Here is a 20655-nt window from a genome sequence, read left to right on the forward strand (position 1 = left end):
AGGCAGTGTCAAATCAGATTTTCTTCAAAAGTCAGTAAATGTATGTGTGCAGCGGTTTTTAATGAGTGACAGGAATAGTTTTAAAATGTTGTTGTGGCTTTATGTTGTGCAGAGTGCAAAACCAAATAATTCTATGTAAACAGACTAGAAAGGAATGATAAACAGACTGGCTTAAATCTAAAGAGATGCCTTGTCAGGCACAGACAGCTAAGTGGCAGTTCTTTAGGGCCTTTAAAAGGCTCAGATGATGTTGTAGGTACCTGGTATGGCTTCCTGGCTCACCTGCTGAAAGGCAGGGAGAGGTCACAGGTTGCTTCTGTTGAAAAGGAGCACCAAGGAGTGCTGCAGCCTGTGCAGTGCACAGCTCATGGCTCTCAGGACCACTGAGCTCCTGTAGTGTATTCAGGATGAGCCTGAAGTCCTGAAGCTTGGAGGTGTGGAGGCCTAAGTACTCTGAACAGAGGTGTAGGTGGGAGCTCTGTCTCTACCATCATGTTTAGAATAGCTCACAGTCATATTAGTGAGCTCCTTTGTGGTTTTTTTCCTTACTCTACTTGTATTAGATGCCATATATAGCACAAGAGTAATTATGTCCATAGAGCAATGACAGTAGAAAAAAAATAAAAAAATAAGTAATAGTCACTGATACTGTGTGCATTTAAAAGTCCGTTTTGTCATGTTACTGCTGTTAATATGGTGTGACACATCAGATTGCTCATTTTCAGGTTCTTATTTTTGAAGAAGTTGGACTCTTATAGCAATGGGTCCTGCCTCTGGGTAGTTCTGAGAGCAGTGAGAAGGGTCCTTGTCTCTTTGTGTCTCAGAATTTTACTTTCTTCCAGATATTTTGCTTTAAATTATTATTTTTTGGAAATAAATTTTCAGTTTTCCTGTATGACTCCTGAACTATGTTTCCAGGAGGATTCTTCTGCTTTTCAGACAATAACTTGACTCAGTTTCCACAAAGAAAATCACTTCTTCATATTGATGTATGTAATTATCTTTTCAGTGGAAGAGTGCACTAGCAATTGCAGGTAATAACAGTCTTTAGTGTTTGTACCTTGCTGTGTTTACATGAGTTGGAAAGGCCACTGCTCAGTTAAGTTTTGGGTTAAAACCCCTATATATTAAGGCCAAGAGTAAATATAAATAAAAGCAAGTAAAAAGATTTTGGCAAGTGCTGATAATGGATACTTCTTAAATGTTTTTTGTGCCCTCTGAAAAAATAAATGGATCTTCTTCACTCTCATGGAGGAGCAAAATTTTGCTTCATTTGGCCTGTTGAATTAAAGCAGGAAGGAAAAGCTCTGAAACTCATTAATGGGGAAGTAGTTTGGTTGAAAGTGTGGAGTGCATCACAAATTGCTGTTGATTATTTCAGGATTCTCAGATTCGTCAGAGTACAGCTTACAGTTTACATCAGCCTCAGGGAAACAAGGAGCATGGCACTGAGCGGAGTGGCAGTCTGTACAAGAAAAGTGATGGGTAAGTACTGCTGCAGTTTGCTGGGAGAAATATTAGGTCCTAAGAGCTTAAGAAATATAATACAAAATGTATTTAAAACTGTCACCTTTCTTTTTTTTCCTTTAACTAGAATCAGAAAAGTGTGGCAGAAAAGGAAGTGCTCAGTTAAAAATGGTTTTCTTACAATTTCCCATGGTACAGTAAGTATTTGTTTACAGTATTTTATGTACATGGTTGCTAATACAGAAAGGCAAGCTATGCTGGTCTATATTTATGGTTTGGAATTAGCTAGATTCCTGATACAGTGTTTTGAATATGAGAGATATATTTTTTAAGGCAGCCTTTTAGAAATATATCAAGACACACACAATATCTAAAAATACAGCTATTTTAATGTTCATGACTGTTAATGGGAAAAAAAGGCTTATTTAGTGACTCAGTTCTTGTAAATGTTCATATTTTACCAGGCTATCTAAAAATACAAATTCAAACTTTTTTTGTTGTTGTTGGTTTTTTTTTGTTTTTGTGGTTTTTTTTGGTTTTTTTTTTTGGTTGGTTTTTGTTTTGGTTTTTGTTTTGTTTTGGGTTTTTTTGTGGGGTTTTTTATATTTGTTTGTTTTTTGGTTTTTTGGGGTTTTTTTTCTTAAGGTATGGTTGGGCATGATGCCATTTTTTAGATATGAGTTAAACAACTTTTTATATTTGCAAGATAAACAGAGTTTATGCTGAATTGCTTAATTGCTGAATGCTGAATTGCTTTTCTCCCCCAGATTTGCTGCTGTATGGTAGTCTGTTAGCTCCTTAGGGTCTTTGGAGTAGCTGTTGGGGAAAATCAAGTCTGAAAACAACTTCTACCAGAATGACAAGAAATAGAGAATTACAAATTCCTGTTTATTACTGCTACCAATATTTGAACACATTAACTATGGCTACTAACTATTTGTTAAAATTTTAAAACTTTATGCTTTCATGGTTTGGACTTTTTGCACTTTGCCTTCAACTTGGTTGTGCTTTCCTATAACATTTTTGATATTGTTTTCTCAAAAGTTTTAAAAAAGTTTCTTGAGGCAAAAAATAACTCAGTGTCAGTATTTCCCATTCTTGGTCTAATAAACAGTCTTGTTTCTTGTTCCTGTTATGAACTGTTCTGTTCTTCATCCTGTTATGCCTGTTGCTATGACTACAAGTTGACCCTGGCAGCAAAAATGAATCAATCTCTCATTTGTGCATCTAAGCACAAGCTGCTGCCTTCAGAATTGATAATCAGGAGTTAAGGAGGAGTGTAAAGTCAGGCCTGCAAAGCAGAGTCCTTACTATGGCTTTGGAATTGTCCACTTGTTTATGCCTCTTCTCATTTGGGTGTGTAGGAGAGTGTCTTTGGCAGAGATGCTGGTGTCTCCATGTGCTGTGATTGTGCCTGATGTTTGACATGCTGTACTGGTACCAGTAGGAATGTCACTGGGGGAGCTCAGAGCTGGCAGAGGCTACAAAATCCACTTGTGGAGCAGAATTTGAAAACTTTCACTTGCAAGTACAGTTACTGAGTCTATCAAGATTCTTTCCCTCTCTTTTTATAAGCTGTCTACCAGATGGTCTAACGTTTTTAGAAGCAGTACATTCCCACTGGAATCAGTGCAGCCGTAGCTGGAAATCAGTTGCTAAGGGAAATATTCACATGTGAATTTAGATAGGTGCATTTCACAGGTTTGGTCTATAATGTTTTTATATTACAACATTAGAAAAATCCCTTTTTGTTTCAAAATATACTCCTAAAAGGTATTTTCACTTATTTGCTCACTTCCCCCTTATATATTGATGACAGCTTTATGTAAAAATTAATTGTTGTTTCACAGGCACTAAAACAGGTAGAAGTAATTTTTGTTAAAATTTTTCTAGGCTGCTTTGAATGTCTTCTGAGAATTTCCAAGCTTCTCAGGGTTGATATCTCCTGGTCTCTGAAATATGATATATTGTTCTCTCATCCCATCAGAATATCGGAGATTCAGTTGTCAGTTTTGCTTTCTGTATTTGTATCAAATACAAATTTGTAAATACTTCTCCTTTAAGGTCTAAGTGTTCTTGATGGATTTGGCTTCTTTGGTTAGGTAGCCTCTCTTTATGAGGGACTACTTTGTCAGTCCCTGGAACAGCTATCTTCAAACAATTGCAGGTGCATAAACTGGCCTGTCAAGTGCTCTCCTGATGCATGGAGAGAATATGTTTGGTTCTCTGTCAGTCACCCAGCTGTTACCCTGTATGTGCCTGCCTGCATTAGAATACCTGCAGAAGTTGTAGTTTTAGACAACTAAAACCTTCAAAGAAATCAGCACTTGTACATTTCATGTACGTGGATGAAAAAACAATGATAGAAGAAGATTGAAACATGTAATTAGGAATTCCTAAGTCCTTTGCAGATCAAGAAGTCCCAAGGCAAAAAGATTTCAGAAATATCAGACTCCTCAAAGCTGGATTTGTGTTTAAAGAAGTTTTGCTGGTTGTTTGCAAACGAAAGCATATAAGAGGCTCCTTATCAAAACTTTTTTTGTTGGTCTTTCTTTACTGCTGAAAACCTTACCATGATGATTAAAAGGACAATCTGAAGGCAAAACAATCAGATTTCATCTTTTTATTTTGAAGCTGATCACTGATATCCAGGAGAAATGCATGATGAAAACAGCCACTCAGTCTGTTAGTGGACATATTTGCTCATGCCTTTTGTAAAATCAGCTCTATGTCTCCTGTATTGTCTCGGAGGCCTAACTTTTTGATGCCTACACTTCTGTTTGTGGCTAGAACAGTTTTTTGTCTTTAAGCTTCAACTTCTCCCCAGGCAGTGCCTGCCATGTGGTGAAAGTGTGTTTTCCACAAGCAGTGGGCACAGGCCGGGGAGGCTGCTGGGGAAAAACTGTTAGCTGCAGGATGGAAGCATGAATGAGATGCTATCAGCCACATGCAGAGGGTTTTTAATACCCTTGTTAATGCTGACTTCAGGTTAGGAGTTTTTCAGATAAAAGCTCAAGAATATGTATGGATTCCAAGATCAGCATATTTGCCCAGGATATGTTGTTATTGTTGCAGCCATTTCTTTGGGTTGCCAGATTGTGATACTGAGTTCTTCTGCTGCATTCTCCTGTCCCGAGGGACAAGTCCTGTGGGTATTGCTCCTTCAGACCCCTCTAAAGCATTTTACTGCATTCATTTACAGCTTCATATTTCATGAGTTAGAGAAAACTAATTAGGTCCCAAACGCACTTCAGATCCAAAGTCTTGGGGCGAGGGGATTTTCTCTTAAACATGAATTGCATTTTTACATTCTGATAGAGCCTGTGAGAAAGGTATATATGAGTTGCCCAGTGTCTATATAATTAATAATTTAGAAATATTTTATTATATTTATATATAATTTATAACTGAATAATTAAAACTGTATGCACTTTTACTACTAAAAGGAAGGCTGGAATTTGAAAAGCTATTTATTAGGCAGAGAATACAATGGAATTGTCAATAAAATGTCATCTTGCTGCCTCCAAAACCTCTCTTGGGTATAATTTGTTTTACATTGCCCAGCAAGCGACCTGCACATTTATTGTTTCAAAGCTTGCTTGACTTTGTTTTGTCTGCTGCTTATGCTGGGCAAAGCATGAGCCTACTATTTTTCAAGGACACCATGCTTTTTTTTTTTTCCCTAACAGGAAAAAAATACATGATTGTTTCCTTTCTTATGTTTGTCCATGGTTTTGATTATTTTTAACTGATTCTGCAGATATAATGATACTGTTCTTTTTGGAAAAATACATGATTGTTTCATTTCTTATGTTTGTCCATGGTTTTGATTTTTTTTTAACTGATTCTGCAGATATAATGATACTGTTCTTTTTTGGCCAGCTATATTGTTTTATCACAATGTTTCAAGGGAATCGGTAGTATTTTGACTTGTTGTCCCTTGTTTTTTTGAATTAAATGTTTTCATCAATAAATTTAGATTATATTTTGAGAATATCTACATTTCTTATGCTTCATTGCAAATTAATAACATTATGTGATAGTACAGCTTCATTTGGTAAGAGATTTGTTTAGATATTTAAATCTTATTTTAGCAACTTCTATAAATATTGTTAGAATGCAACAATAAGTGTGGTAACAAGTTTGTGAATATTTCTATCCATGTAATAGGTGTTTCCTAATGGTTTAATGATGGTTTAATTATGTTTTAGATATTATTGTCTAGAGAAAAAGTTGACTGGTTAAATCTGCTTTCTGATTTAATTATTCTAAAAGAATAGTGAAACTAGTTATCAGTTGTAGGAAGTGAAAGCCATTCCTCAAGTCAAGGTTGCAAACAAGTCTTTCTAGGTCCTACCCCAGGTCTGTAGCACAGGTAGGCTAAGGGAAAGAAGAGTGTAGAGGTGCTGTTTGAAAAGTCTTTGTAGCCTTTTTGAGTCTTCAAAAATCCAGGTTCCTTGTGAATCTTACTCTTAGTAGAACACTCACTTTCTGTTCAAAAAGGAACTGAAGTAGCTCAGAGGAACTTGACTAGAAAATATATGTCATTATAAAATATACATTATTTCACTAGATTTTTTAGTAATCAGCTAGCTCAGTTTACTTTTATATATGTTTGCTGCAAGACTTCTCTGTGAAAACTTATTTTCCTTCACTTAGTTCCCTTTACTGATTTAAAAATTCAGCATTTATTCTTAACTGGTTATTTGGGGACCCCTTAAAGGCATTAGCAGAAGTCAAAATAATTAATTGTTAAAAACTAAACAAGTAATTTTTTAAAACTAAATGTCTGAGTGTTAGGGGATTAAATATAAGGATGAGCTTGTCTCTTTTTTGTACCCAGTTCCTTCAGGTAAGTGTTCCTCGTTAGTGGTAATTAAAGAGACACCCTTCTTTCTTTCAAAATTCAGTTACCAGTAAACAAAATTATCAAATAAAAGTAGCTTATGAACCGTTATGTGGAAGAAAACATGAATGAAAACCTGGGGACCTTAAAAATTTAACAGCCATTTGTCAGGTCTTTTTGACCAGTGAGACATGATGGTGTGCTTTCAACCTGCAGCTTTCAGTCAGTGGGGGTGTACTAAAATGTGTGTGTTTTATCTTCAAATAGGCTAACCGACCTCCAGCAAAGCTCAATCTGTTAACCTGCCAAGTGAAAACAAACCCAGAGGAGAAAAAGTGTTTTGACCTCATATCACGTAGGTTTGTTATTCAGGTCTTTTTACTTGCAGCTCATAGCAGAATTTCACATTATTTCTGTAGATGTGTCAGTAATCCACTAGAACATTTTTGCCACTGTAGAATGCTTCCCATTATAAAATGCCCTTCCTATGACAATTTGACCTTTCAGTTATTTTAACATAATGCAACTAACTGTGCTTGTTTCTTTGGAAAACCACTTGTATTTAAAAGCTGTCTTCACTTCTTTTTTCTATTTAATTTTTTTGCTGTCTTACAGCACAGTAACTATTTTTTGCTATGACATCACTCTTCATACTAAAAATGTCTTAGCTCATCATCGTGAAAAGTTAAAACCTTTGCACAAGATCAAAAGGTGCTTGTTAAACTTTTTTAAATTTAAGTCTGGTGGTTGCTATGCAACTGTGAAGAAAATACGGAAACCATTTTTTGGTTTTCTTATCTCATAATAGAAAGGTGAGATAAAAAATCTGCATGTTAAACACACAAAAACAGAATAATTTTTGGATCAGAATGGGATGATATGAAATTGTGTACTAGAATGTTTCCTTTGTTTTCTAACTAAGATATTTTACTGAAATATGTATCACAAATTAGCTGGGGAGAAGAATACAAATGTATTCCTCATTTTTTCCTTTATTGAAGCATAGAGTTCTTCTGCACTTATAAATGTAAGCTGTGCTGCTTATGTGAATAGACTCAAATGTTTGTGTGAAACATAGAGCTAATTCATTTCTGCTCAAGTAACTGGGCTTCCCTGCTTGCTTTTGCACTTTGTTTCTTTGTTGATGACCGTGTCATGTTTTCCCCAGTATCAGCTTATTGCAATGTTACCACACACTTGAAAAGGCATAATTGGCCTCTTAGCCTTGTCCAGATTACTTTTTCACTTTGCTTTACTGTAGAGTTAAAAAAAATTCCTTGTTCTTTACAAAATGGAAATTGCTGTATCATGGCAAGATAAAAATCTCTTAATGGGGCACTTTCCTTTCTGTTCTTTCATATATCTTCACTGTCTTAATATTTTCCATGCTTGAAGCTATCTTTTAATACCTTTTAGCCTGAATATTTTTCAAACTTTAGAAATTTTCATCCTAGAATATATTTGCCTTTAGCTTTACCTCCATTGTTCTCATCAACTATTCTCACTCCAGCTCAGTCATTAAACTGTATCATATCTTATTCTTCATAAATGTACTATGTTTTTTCTTTAATAGTACGCTATAATAATAATGCTTAGAATAAGAAAAGTAGTAGTTAATTAAAAAATTGTGAGCTTGGTGTAATTGAAACAGATTGGGGCTCATGCTGGTTGTAGTTTGGACTTTGTGTCTGGCAGACTTTTTTTTAAGTTTATGATTATTGGGTTTTAAGAGCTCATTTGAGCTCTTTAAGTCTTTCTTACATACACAGATAAACTCAAATATGGACTGTATATTTTACTCCTCTCCCTCCCAGAAGAACTTTATACTTGTGATGGTGGAGGTTATATTCACAACATGGAGCATTTCCTTTGCTCTCCTGCTGCTTGTGTGATAAAAACACAGCACTGAAGAAAGCAGCTTCTGTTTAAAATGCAGCAAGCCACCCTATGTAAACACAGATGTAATCATACAGGAACTATAGGTAGTAAGGTGAAACTTCTTAAATGGACTTTTTGTCTCTCAACACACTCTAGTGATGAGAATAGAGTCCTCAGGAATCAATTAATTTTAGATTTCATTGAGAGATTTCTGCAAGATGAGTTTTTCAATAACTCTTTTTAATCAGCATGTGAATTATTTATTGTGCAGATGACAGAACATACCACTTTCAAGCAGAGGATGAACAGGAATGTCAAATGTGAGTTACTTTCTAATTTTGTTGTTGACACTGGTGGTCTACTGAGACTTACTTTGAACTTCAGAAGTGCCATAACACTTAATAGCAAAATATTGCTGCCATTTTAGATGGACATCTGTGCTACAAAACAGCAAAGAGGAAGCTTTAAATAATGCATTCAAAGGCGATGATAACACAGGAGAAAATAATATTGTCCAGGAACTGACAAAAGAAATTATATCTGAAGTCCAGAGGATGACTGGAAATGATGTTTGTTGTGACTGTGGAGCACAAGGTGACTCAATTAAGCATATTTCTAATTGGTAAAAATTCTTTGTCTTATGAGAATCTTTAAGCTAATGTTTTATACTTTCACTTTTACTCATTGTTTCACAAAAATTATGCACATAGTAGAATATGCTAACAATTTAATGGAACTACTTTAGTAAGATTGATTTGCTATATGCTTATTATCAGAGGGGAGAAAAGTTACTAAGAAGCTTGTTTTTCTCCCATGTATTTTGCTAATTGTAGCTTTTTCTTACATAAATCAAATGAACATACATAAAATATGGGCTAATAATGTAAGATTTAGGTAAAACTGAGAAGCCATAAGTTACTTGAACATTTTCTTAATACACGTTTTTTCTTTTTTCTTTTCTCGTCATGTTTGCTTAAGTGAGACAGGGAGTATGTCTAAGGCTATACTCATTTTGAGAGGAATTCTCCTGCTGACTGGTTTGCAGTGGTGTTTTCTATATCAATGAATTTCTGCTTTAACCCTCTTCAAATTATTTTTAAAATCCTGCTGTTTCTTGTGTTCTTTTATGTTGCAGGGGCACTGCAGGACTTAGTTTTTTGATGTAAAAGTGTAGCTGCAAACATCTGCTGGGATGCTGTATGCGCTTTACAAATCGATAGTAACTTCCAGCAATAAGTATTGTATAAGGCTATGGGAAGAGTCAAGCCTGCTGTCTTAAAAAAAAGAGTGCAAATGACAACTAACAAACCTTTATCAAACAAATTAATTGCTAAGCTGTCTAAATCTTCAGAAGTGAATTATTTGGCTGGAAGAGGCAAGAATGATGTAGTAAATGCAAAATACCAGGAGAAAAGACCACGAGGGCTATGAAAGGAGAGGGATGAGCCTTTGTGTCTTTGGAGCAGTTGAGTGAGAATCTTGTAGTGTCTGCCCTTCTCAATCACTTCTGCTTCACTTAGTTGAAAGTCTATATTTGAAGTACAAAAGAACCCCAACCCTGTAAACATTGTTATTTCAGTTTAAACTGCACCTGTATTCCCAGTTGAGAGTGTGACACCGTTATACTGGTGGTGGGAAAATGCAGTTCCTGAAAGTTGTTTGAAGAATGACAAACTAGATTGGTTAATGGGCTCTCTTGGATAGCAGTGTCTTTCACAAATATAAAATAAAAATTCTCCACTTCTTTCAGCATTAAAAAAGATCCCATTTTTATTCCCAGGTAGAGGAAATGTAAAGACATAAATTAAGAAAAAAAATTATAATTAATGTACAAGAATCTTATTTTACAGAATTTAATTCGTGTATTTTACATTTTCTAGGTGAAATAATTGCCTGAATAAATTTTAATTCTGTGGGTACCTTCTGTTTCAGATCCTACCTGGCTTTCAACAAATTTGGGAATTTTAACTTGCATTGAATGCTCAGGAATCCATAGAGAACTTGGTGTTCACTATTCCAGAATGCAGTCACTTACATTAGATGTGCTGGGAACATCTGAACTTCTGGTAATCAAATTGTTTTTATTAACTTAAAAACAGTATTGTAAAATACTAACATAAGTATATTTTTTGTCACTTTAGCAAGATGTTCTTATCCTGAAGTTGTCTCTGGATAAACACAATTTAAGAAAACTTAATTTTTGAACTTTATTGGAACCTTCTGGAACATAGCGTCCTACTATAAACTTTTTCTTATCTTAGAACTCCAATTAATAGAGGCTTCATATTTTTTGTGTTTTCAAATCTTTTTGTTCTGAGTTGCTTTTTAAAAGAATGCAGCTGTTTGACATATAAATGTACTTCAGATTAAAAATTGGAGGACTTCACAAATACTTAACCCATTAATTATTTAGTATTATTTTAGAAGAAAACTTTAATCTCCAAAGGAAGAAAATATATTCAGCTTTGCTACGTAAAGAAGTTACCAGTTATCAGCTGCTCCATGACAGTTTGTACATGTGTTCTTACCCAGCACAAAGTATTTGCATTCACTGTGTGAACTGGTGTCTTGATGGATTATTCTGCAATTATTTGTTCATGTACTGAATCCCAGTTGAAAATTCACATCCAAAAAAAGCCCTTAATCTGTTTGTTATTGCTGACATAGCAGCAGACCAAGGAATCAGAAATAAGAGGTCCCAACTCTCATTTTCCCTTGATCTCCCCTTGTTATCTGTGTAGCTAATAACTGAACATGTTTATTAATTGAGCTGTGGGATTTTGTTTTTTAACAGCTTGCAAAGAATATTGGGAATGCTGGATTTAATGAGATTATGGAATTCTGTCTTCCAGTTGATGAGATGGTCAAACCTAATCCAAGCAGTGATATGTAAGTAAAGAGCCACTACTACTGAGAAAGGCAGGCATTTCATTTAATATTGCTAAGGGGCTGTGCCATTATGGTTTGCACTAGCAGGCCATGGAAGATGTATAATATCTTATTTATGGTCTGAGGGCTGAGGAGTAAACCTTTCTTCTGATGCTTTGCATGTCTGTTTTATTGAGTTTTATCTGACTGTACTTACTCTAATAGTAAGGAATGTCTTACCAACTCTTTGAATCATGGTTTGTGGGAAAGAAACAAATTGACTTGTTGGGAACCTTAAAGTCATACAAGGATAGGGAAATCATGGTTTGTGGGAAAGAAACAAATTAACTGTGACTTGTTGGGAACCTTAAAGTCATACAAGGATAGGGATTAAAACCAAAGCAATTAATTTGGTGCTATTTGAAAACAAATAGAAATTGTAATAAAGTGCACATTTACTTGAAAGATACAGAACAGCATTTAGAAACGGTACCTAGGACCAAAGTCCATGTGGGATGAAGGCAGAACATTTAACTGAATTCCTCGAAAGCGCTGAACAGTGATGGCAGAGATACAGCAAGGACAGCTGCCTACTTGGCTGGGTACTACTCATCATGAAAGAGCTAGTAAACAATGCAGAAAAAAACCAGAAGAATTGGCTCTGGATGAAGCTGATTTTACATTACGTGTATTTTTAGCATTCTGACAAAACCAGTGTTAAACAAGGCAGTTTAGATAATATTTGACTACTACTATCAATAATTATGCAGAGTATTAATATTAATAATTTAAACTACTAATAATTTTACCATATGCTGAATCAATATAATAAGAACACTTCTAAAAATTTGTATTTAAAAAGATAATTTATTTTGATACCTCTGCTTATCAAATTTGGGGCTATTTTATTGAAATAAGAACCTGAATACTGTCAAATGCTTTATGAACAGAGTTATCCATTGATTCAATTTATTATTATTTATTGGGGTTTTATTACTTCTTGCCCATTACATAGTATCTAGATAATGAGGTATGACATTGTTAATTGTCATCTGTGCAATGCTGTCTTCATCTCAAGAGCTGGTAAGGTGTTATGCCTTTGGGAGGCAAGCAAGCTCCTGCCTTGCAGTGGTGGGAAGAGGAGTAGATGTGTTACTGGGCACCTACAGCAGAAGTGACAGCTTGTGCTGGGTTAGGTGGACAAGTTTTCATCTCGCTGTAGAAATGTCACTAAAAGGTCCAACACATCCTCCCTGTTACAGTTATGGTGAAGAGTTTAAAAAACATACTCACTGCTGCTGAGAGCGAATTCAAATTCAAGGCCTGGATAGTCTGTGCAGAAGTATAAGATGGTATAAGATAGATTTTTCTTTTTATTATCTTTTTTTTGTATCCCATGCCTTCCATCCCTTTCCAGCATGTGTAGGAGTACCAAGTCAGGTAGACATAAATCTGCAAGGTGACATAAACCTGCAAGGCAACATAAACCAACATCATAAAGCTCTGCTCTGATGTATCTGTACGTAGAGCTGGATAGCCTTGATCTCAATATCATCACAGAGTTTGGAGGAAGAAATTCGTGGTCCATCTTCATATTGGATATTTGATTCATTTTCTGTAACTACATTTCATACTTGAAATATGAGACTGCATAGTTACAACTGCAAGGCAACATAAACCAACATTATAAAGATTTGATGTATCTGTACAAAGAGCTGGATAGCCTTGATCTCAATATCATCACAGAGTTTGGAGGAAGAAATTCGTGGTCCATCTTCATATTGGATATTTGATTCATTTTCTGTAACTACATTTCATACTTGAAATATGAGACTGCATAGTTACATGCATATTTAAAAAGAAAAATTATCATAATGAATGATTTCAAATGACTTGCATGTATTTATGGAAATGCTAATGTGTATCTTCAGCTGAAAGTTATAGAAGTAAATCATATTCAATTTCAGGAATGCAAGAAAAGATTACATTACTGCCAAGTATATTGAGAGAAAATATGCAAGGAAGAAGCATGCAGACAATGCAGCTAAATTGCACGCTCTTTGTGAAGCAGTGAAATCAAGGGACATTCTTGGATTAGTCCAAGTGTATGCTGATGGTGTGGATCTCACAGAAAAAATTCCCCTGGCCAATGGCCATGTAAGTGTTGTAAATTTTATTAGACAAATTGTTATAAGTGCAATATGCATTCATTCATTCATTAAAAATTATTTGAAATAATATCTGAAACACTGTTCTGAATACATGTCGTTTTAATGATGTAATTTAACAATAAAAAATAAGATGCAAAATAGTTTAATCTAAAATTGTTTCCAAGTACTATCTTATTTTAAATTTATTAAAACATTAAACATTAAATAATTCAATAATCCATTAGTCTCCAACACATTTATTTATTTATTTACTTTAAGTCACTTTATTTATTTACAGTAAGTCTTCACAGATGTTTTAATAGTAGCATTTGAATATTTTGAAATTACATGTTTTATTTTATTTAATTAATGTTTTATTAAAATTTCTTTTTCTTCTTCAGAAGAAACAAATATCTTTTTTCATTTTATTCTTAGGAGCAAGATGAAACAGCACTGCACCTTGCTGTTAGATCAGTTGATCGAACATCCCTTCATATAGTTGACTTTTTAGTGCAGAACAGGTAACTATGGAAAGCTAAATACTGATGTTGCTTTTATGTAAAGTAATATAAATACTAAATAAATACAAATACTAAAGCTGCATTTGCAAATGTAATTTTGTTCTTTGAAAATGTTCTAATGAGAGTGGCTTAATAATATAGAGTAGGAAACTTATGTTTAATTACCTTTCTTCTTTCTTGTACTCCAAAAGTGGCAATCTAGATAAGCAAACCTGTAAAGGTAGCACAGCCCTGCATTATTGCTGTCTAACAGACAACGTTGAGTGCCTCAAACTGCTGCTGAGAGGGAAGGCTTCTATTGAAATAGGTAAAAGGGTAATGTGTACTTCAATTTCCTATTTGTCATTGCTTCAGATAAGAAACATTGAAGTTGGAATAAGTGCATTTTCTCCTCCATTGTTTATCACAATTCTGTAAATCTTCATTATTAGAGAATCAGTATTCACTGTTTATTTCAAGTTTTAAGTTGACATATATTACACTTAGTTTTTAAACGTTTAGATTTTTAATTGCTGTTTTGTTGTGAAGTTATATACTGCCATTTCATGGCTATCATTCATATGCATATCTGGCATGTTGAATTGCTACTGCTTGTTGTGTTCAGAGTGTTGTGTTGATGTGAGTTGGACCTACCTATAAAAGAAAGAGATGGGTTTTTGAGAGTGTTGCTCTAGTACTTTACTATAGTAATGGACATGTTAATAGTGACATCTCTCATCATACGTTTCTTTTTTTGCTGTAATATAGCAAATGAAGCAGGAGAGACACCACTTGATATAGCTAAACGTTTAAAACATACTCACTGTGAAGAGTTGGTGAGTATCATGTCATTCTGTGTGTGCATTTCATGTCTGATCATTTAACAGTTTACTGCTGAATTTTCAGTAAATATATTCCAGATGCAATAGTGGTGTAGTAGAAATAGTTATATCCTCAAAAATAGTCTTATATGCTCAAAAAATAGTCATAGCTTACATAAAGTTATATGCATTTAAGGACAAAACAATATTTTTCTTCAGATGTAAGGAAGTGGTTGAGTCATCTTTCCTGAAGGTATTCAGAAATGGTGTAGATGTGGCACTTAGGACTGTGGTTTACTGGTGGATGTGGTGGTTCTGGATTCATGGTTGGACTTCATGATTTTAGAGGTCTTTCCCAACCTAAATGATTCTATGAATCTAAGTGTCTGACATCTCCTTGAAATCTAAATACTAAAGTACTTTTTGTGAGTGAAGGCCATGGATGAGGGCCATTCTCCTGTTGCTCAGAGAAGTTGTGGATGCCCCATCATATTCGGGGGATCAAGGCTTCTTAATAAGTCACTTGGATTCAAGGAAACTGCCATTGCAGTTAATTTCTTTGAATTGCAACTTCTAAATCAAAGCAAATACAATGTGGTGCTTCTTATCAAAAAATGCAGAATGGATCTACCATAGTTAATGAAATGTCTAGTTACTTTTGGTTTATTTGTGTTGTATTTGGTAACACAGCTTAATTTAAATTTACTTCGGTGCAGTAACTTTCCAGATTGCTGAAATCAAGATTTTTCCTATTTGTGGACTTTGTTTGCTGTTAAATATGTTGTTTTAAAATAAGTACTGCCCATAATGTAAATGTCAACAACCATATTTTTTTTTTCCTTAGCTTACTCAAGCACTGTCTGGAAGATTTAATTCTCATGTTCATGTAGAATATGAATGGCGGTTACTTCATGAAGATCTGGATGAAAGTGATGATGATGTGGATGAAAAGCTACAGGTTTGTATCAATATTATTTTCTGTACACATGTATGTGTAAGTGTGATGTTCATAACTATTTCAATAACTGCTTTTCACTATAGGTATGAAGACACTGTGAAATAAATTTCTGTAGTAAAATGCAGTAGCTTAGATTTTTTTTCTGGAATTATAGTTGGTCTTCTTTTTCCTCTTAAAACATGATCATGTGGTGCCAAATTATAATTAGCCATGTCTTATATATTCTTTTCAGTCAAATCAATAGTTGGCTTCAAAATATCAGGAATATTTAGATCTGCTGATTGTGAAGCAGATCTAACATGAGCTGGGAAAATTGCCTTTTCAATGGAAGGCACCTCAGACTATCTTTTCATGTTTGTGAAATATCTCCAGTCAATAACTCTAACTTTAGAAGAGTTTATTCATTGTTTTGTCTTCAGGTGAACCTGTGCATTAAATAAGCTTCATCCATTAACAGCAGGGTAGGGTCTTAATTCTGAATCTTCACATCTAAAATATTTTTTTCATTTTCATATTTTTCATACCTGAAATGTCTAGTGGAGTTGTGGTACTTTTAGGTTCAGAATCACAGAATGGTTGGGGTTGGAAGTCTAACCTCCCTGCTACACCAGGATCACCTGGAGCCAGTTGCCCAGGACTGTGTCCAGGTGGTTTAAATGATGGTCATATTACAAAACATTTCAGTAGCACAGAAACTTCATTGCATTTTCAAAATTTAATTTCCCAGTTTAGGGAAGTTTAGGGCCCAACTTGAAAAAGTATTTATGCACCTAAACACACAGACAGGTAAAAAACTACTGTGTTTTGACACCTAAAAATGGCATGACTTTGTAGGGGACAAGTAATTTGAAATTATGTATAGGCTCCTAAATACTAATAACATCCTGAAACTTTCATAATTTGAAGTATTCCATATAAGTATTGAGTTTTTTACCTGTTTACTGGTTTTTTTCTACCTTTTTACACCTAAAAATGGCATGACTTTGTAGGGAACAAGTAATCTGAAATTATGTATAGGCTCCAAAATACTAATAACATCCTGAAACTTTCATAATTTGAAGTATTCCATATAAGTATTGAACAGGTTTTTGTTCTTTGTGTGTGTGTGGTGTTATTTTTGCTTATGCCCTTTCTGATTTCCTTATAAAGTACAAGGAATACTTGTACAAGGAATAATAGGCTTTATGTTAGTCTTCAGATGTTAGCACAACGTTTTTTGAAAGTAGCTAACCAAACCCCTTTCTCCTCTGAATAATGAAATTTTACTTTTTCTTTCTAGAAGCTTTAGCATTTTAATACTTCTCTTGCAAAATCCACCATCTCAACTAGGGCATGAATTGCTAACACTAAATTAATAACATAAAACCAAGTCTTATGTATTGGGGTTTTCTTTGTTTTCAGAAAGATTAAAACATGACAGAGGTTCATTTCCATTACTTTCATAGAATCTCTTTAAAATTGTTTGTTCATCAGACCATTAAATAGGCTTAAATGTTTTGGAGACTAATTTTGACATCAAGAATTCCTCTATTGCAAAATTACCATTTTTACACTACTGTGTGTGCATAGGGCTCTCTCCCCATGTCCTCTCTAGTCCAAGATAGCTGTTACCTCTGGTGCTTGACTTGAACTAATTTGCAATAGAAGGTGTCACAGGCCATTCCGTTCAAAGCACAATTTCTACCTTCTGAGACTCTTCTTGAGATTTTTTCTTAAAATTTTGGTATCTGTGGAAGAATCTGAAATCTGTGAGCTGCTAGATCCAGTTCTTCTGCATGAGCATACTCTATCCCCATATTTATGTATTCCTATATATTTTATCACCCTTCAGATAATAACAATAGTAATGATGATAATTTAGATAAAACAGATTGAAACCTTTAGAGGTCTCATGTTTTCCAGCTGTAAAAGATTTTGGTTATTTACAAATACAAATCCCTTTCTGGCATGATCTAAATTTGTTTTTGATCTGTTCTTGTCTTTCACTTTCTTCATTGTTGCCAGTTGCCTTCTGCAGTTGAGTGGGGTTTTTTTGACTAGTCCCTGAGCTCCATCTCATATAGGAAGGTTTCTGCTACTCAGCAGTGTGGCTAAAATGATGAAGCTCCTATTTCACTGCCCACTAGTAGTAGGTTTATACTGCAGGGACTTTTGAAAGGAGATTTAAGACTATTAATCACAGAGTCACAGTGTCTGTGACTACATTGTTCGCACGGGTGAGTACTGCTCTTGCTTAGGATCACATCAGAATTGTGTTTTAAAATGCCAAGCTATTGGATGTGTCTTGCTGGTAAGGTAATTGAATACATTTTGTAATCTATGTCAGAAAAGGTCATGTCTGAAGTTTAAGTTTTTTTATATATTTCATATATGAATATTTCAGAATATTTCATATAAGAGAGAGTCTAACCTAAAAGAATGTTGAGATAATTCATCTGCTGTTGTTGTACACCATGGCTGCCTCGGGTTTTGCCTCCATTCTGTCATACATTTGTCCCTGTACTGAACTGCTTCAGTTTGGTGAGCCAGTGAAAAGCTGAATCATAAACACAAAAAATAATTTCTGCTGGTTTAGAAAGCAGCTGAAACAAGTTCCAGAACTAGGACAATGGAGAGGTCAGGGAATGGAGAGTGTCAGCCAATAAGAAGTGAGGCTGCTAAGCCAAAGCAAGGGTAGGGACTATCATGTACATATTTCTGATAAATCTTGGAGCTATAATGCTGTGCTATAACATCTAAAGTCCCTACATGATGAATCCAGAAGTCATCATTGAATGTATTCAGAGGAAAATCTATTGCTTGTAAAATCATAAAAAGAATTTCTGCTGGTTTAGAAAGCAGCTGAAACAAGTTCCAGAACTAGGACAATGGAGAGGTCAGGGAATGGAGAGTGTCAGCCAATAAGAAGTGAGGCTGCTAAGCCAAAGCAAGGGTAGGGACTATCATGTACATATTTCTGATAAATCTTGGAGCTATAATGCTGTGCTATAACATCTAAAGTCCCTACATGATGAATCCAGAAGTAATCACTGAATGTATTCAGAGGAAAATCTATTGCTTGTTAGTGATACTGTTGATGTAAATCTTTATTCTGCCTAAATGCTATTACTATAAATTATTGTTTCAATTTCATACAGACAATATGTCAGTATGGCATGTTTGTCTAGCACTATTTCTGAAGGTATATATATACAGCTCTCTGGGCTGGGGATTGTTAAAGCCATTGCTGTACTACCCACATGAATTTGTTACTCCAGCTATTTTAATTATAATTTGATAATAGTAATGACTATGCTTGCTGTTTATGCTCTCTGGGCTGGGGATTGTTAAAGCCCATTGCTGTACTACCCACATGAATTTGTAACTCCAGCTATTTTAATTATAATTTGATAATAGTAATGACTATGCTTGCTGTTGAAGCAGGAAGAATAATGCTAAGTACAAATGATTGCTGTAAATCTCAAAACCAGCTAATCAGATACAATTCAATAATGTGTGTGGGATGAGCAATGTTCCATCCCATCTGCCAACTGAAGTAATCTCCCAAACCTATCCAGTAATACTAGTGAGCTAAAAAGAGTTTAAGAGAAGTTTTGGCTACCCATTTGTTGTAGGCTGAGCTGCAGGTAGAATACTTAGATGAAATCTTGTCTGGGTTTTGAGCTCATGATTTTCCATTTGGGACTTAGCTCTGCTGAACTTCAGATGAGGCTTAGGACCTACAGTTGTTTATTTAGTTTTGAAAATACTGTTGGGTATTTTGATGCAGGGAAACTTGATCCGGTCTGAAAATGTATACTGGTTATCTATAGAAGTTTGGTATTGTATATATAGGGATACAGTATTATCCTTATCCTGTAGCAGTGTACTACAGAAGGAATGAGAATATATTAATAGTTTTGAAGTGCCATTCACCTTAAATCTTTTGTTGTTGTTAGGTTGCATTGTTAGGGTGCACAGTTACTTTGTCTTGAAGAGGGCAGAATGTAGGATGTAGGTTATGTATTAAAAGCAACAAAAATGCTTTGTAGAAGATAGATTTTCTTTCTAGAAATGAATAACCTGTCAACTAATAAATAAAATGAGTACAACTAATGTGGTATCAATGAGTACTTTTTTTATTGTGTTAAAGCAACCCAGTCCCAACCGAAGAGAGGACAGGCCTGTCAGCTTCTACCAGCTTGGATCAAACCAACTTCAGCCTAATGTAGCATCCTTGGCAAGAGATGCAGCAAACATTGCTAAGGACAAGCAAAGAGGATTTATGCCAAGTATATTACAGAATGAAACATATGGAGCAATACTCAGTGGCAGTCCACCTCCCATTCAGCCTGCAGTACCTGTTACAAGTAGTGCACCTCCTCTACCTCCAAGGAATATTGGCAAAGGTACTAGAAAATATAATTGTATATTAGAAGAATAGGATCATAATTTTTTTTTAATTTTTTTTTAGCACAGGTTATTTAGCACAGGTAAGTATTGGAACAGTTATTGATGGCCTCATTTTAAATCCTTAAAGTGAATCTACATAACGTGTTCTGAGTTTGACTTTTGGTATATCTGCAAGACAGTACACAATAGTGTTTGGGAAACAATAGCCAGATAACCTCACCAGAGTTAAACCATTTATTAAAAGGATGGCTGCAGTCAATGTAGTTTGTCAATTTTTTTTGTTATATTCAATATTTTTGTACTTCTGTTTCTTGAAGATGTCATTGTCAGAGTTCACTGTAAAGATAAAATTTCGATAGCATTTGTGTGCTGTAAAAATTTGTTTAAGACCTCAGAGAATGGTGACTGTATGCAGAACATGAGATTTTAACCTTGCAATTTTTTCTCTTAATAAATACATGCTTCAGGGTTTTTGAAATAAAAGTGTAAGTGTCATGATGTGGAGAACTGGATGATTTTGGTGACCTAATAGCTGACTGAAAATCCAGCTGCCAATTACTGATTGTCCCTAGATCATTAGAACAGTGTAAAAGTATGTGTCCCATCCTGATTCAGAGGGTTGTGTGCTTGCAAAATCTGCCATTAAAGCTGGTGCTGTGAACTTCATTCTTATCTTCATATGTAATCTGTTTGCACCACAGTAAAGAAACAGAGAGAAATCTGTATAGGTCCTCTTAGTACAGGTCATATTCAATGTGTTTCATTGTTTTAATAC

The 20655-nt window shown here is 34.8% G+C and overlaps 1 protein-coding gene across 5 annotated transcripts in view; it reads left to right on the forward strand.

Moving 5' to 3' along the window:
* The window catches only part of ASAP2 (ArfGAP with SH3 domain, ankyrin repeat and PH domain 2), an 84203-nt gene that overhangs the window by 51812 nt on the left and 11736 nt on the right, over positions 1-20655 (forward strand). For all 5 annotated transcript variants that reach the window (XM_039715672.1, XM_039715673.1, XM_039715675.1 and 2 more), the window contains 13 exons: positions 1382-1485; positions 1595-1664; positions 6581-6668; positions 8463-8511; positions 8619-8785; positions 10124-10257; positions 10986-11080; positions 13027-13216; positions 13645-13730; positions 13922-14037; positions 14478-14545; positions 15375-15488; positions 19621-19876. In XM_039715672.1, the coding sequence (XP_039571606.1) occupies positions 1382-1485; positions 1595-1664; positions 6581-6668; positions 8463-8511; positions 8619-8785; positions 10124-10257; positions 10986-11080; positions 13027-13216; positions 13645-13730; positions 13922-14037; positions 14478-14545; positions 15375-15488; positions 19621-19876 (1537 nt within the window). The remainder of the gene's footprint in view (positions 1-1381; positions 1486-1594; positions 1665-6580; positions 6669-8462; positions 8512-8618; positions 8786-10123; positions 10258-10985; positions 11081-13026; positions 13217-13644; positions 13731-13921; positions 14038-14477; positions 14546-15374; positions 15489-19620; positions 19877-20655) is intronic.

Source organism: Passer montanus, unplaced genomic scaffold (genome assembly GCF_014805655.1).
Source record: "Passer montanus isolate IOZ18808 unplaced genomic scaffold, ASM1480565v1 scaffold34, whole genome shotgun sequence".
Lineage (NCBI taxonomy): Eukaryota > Metazoa > Chordata > Aves > Passeriformes > Passeridae > Passer > Passer montanus.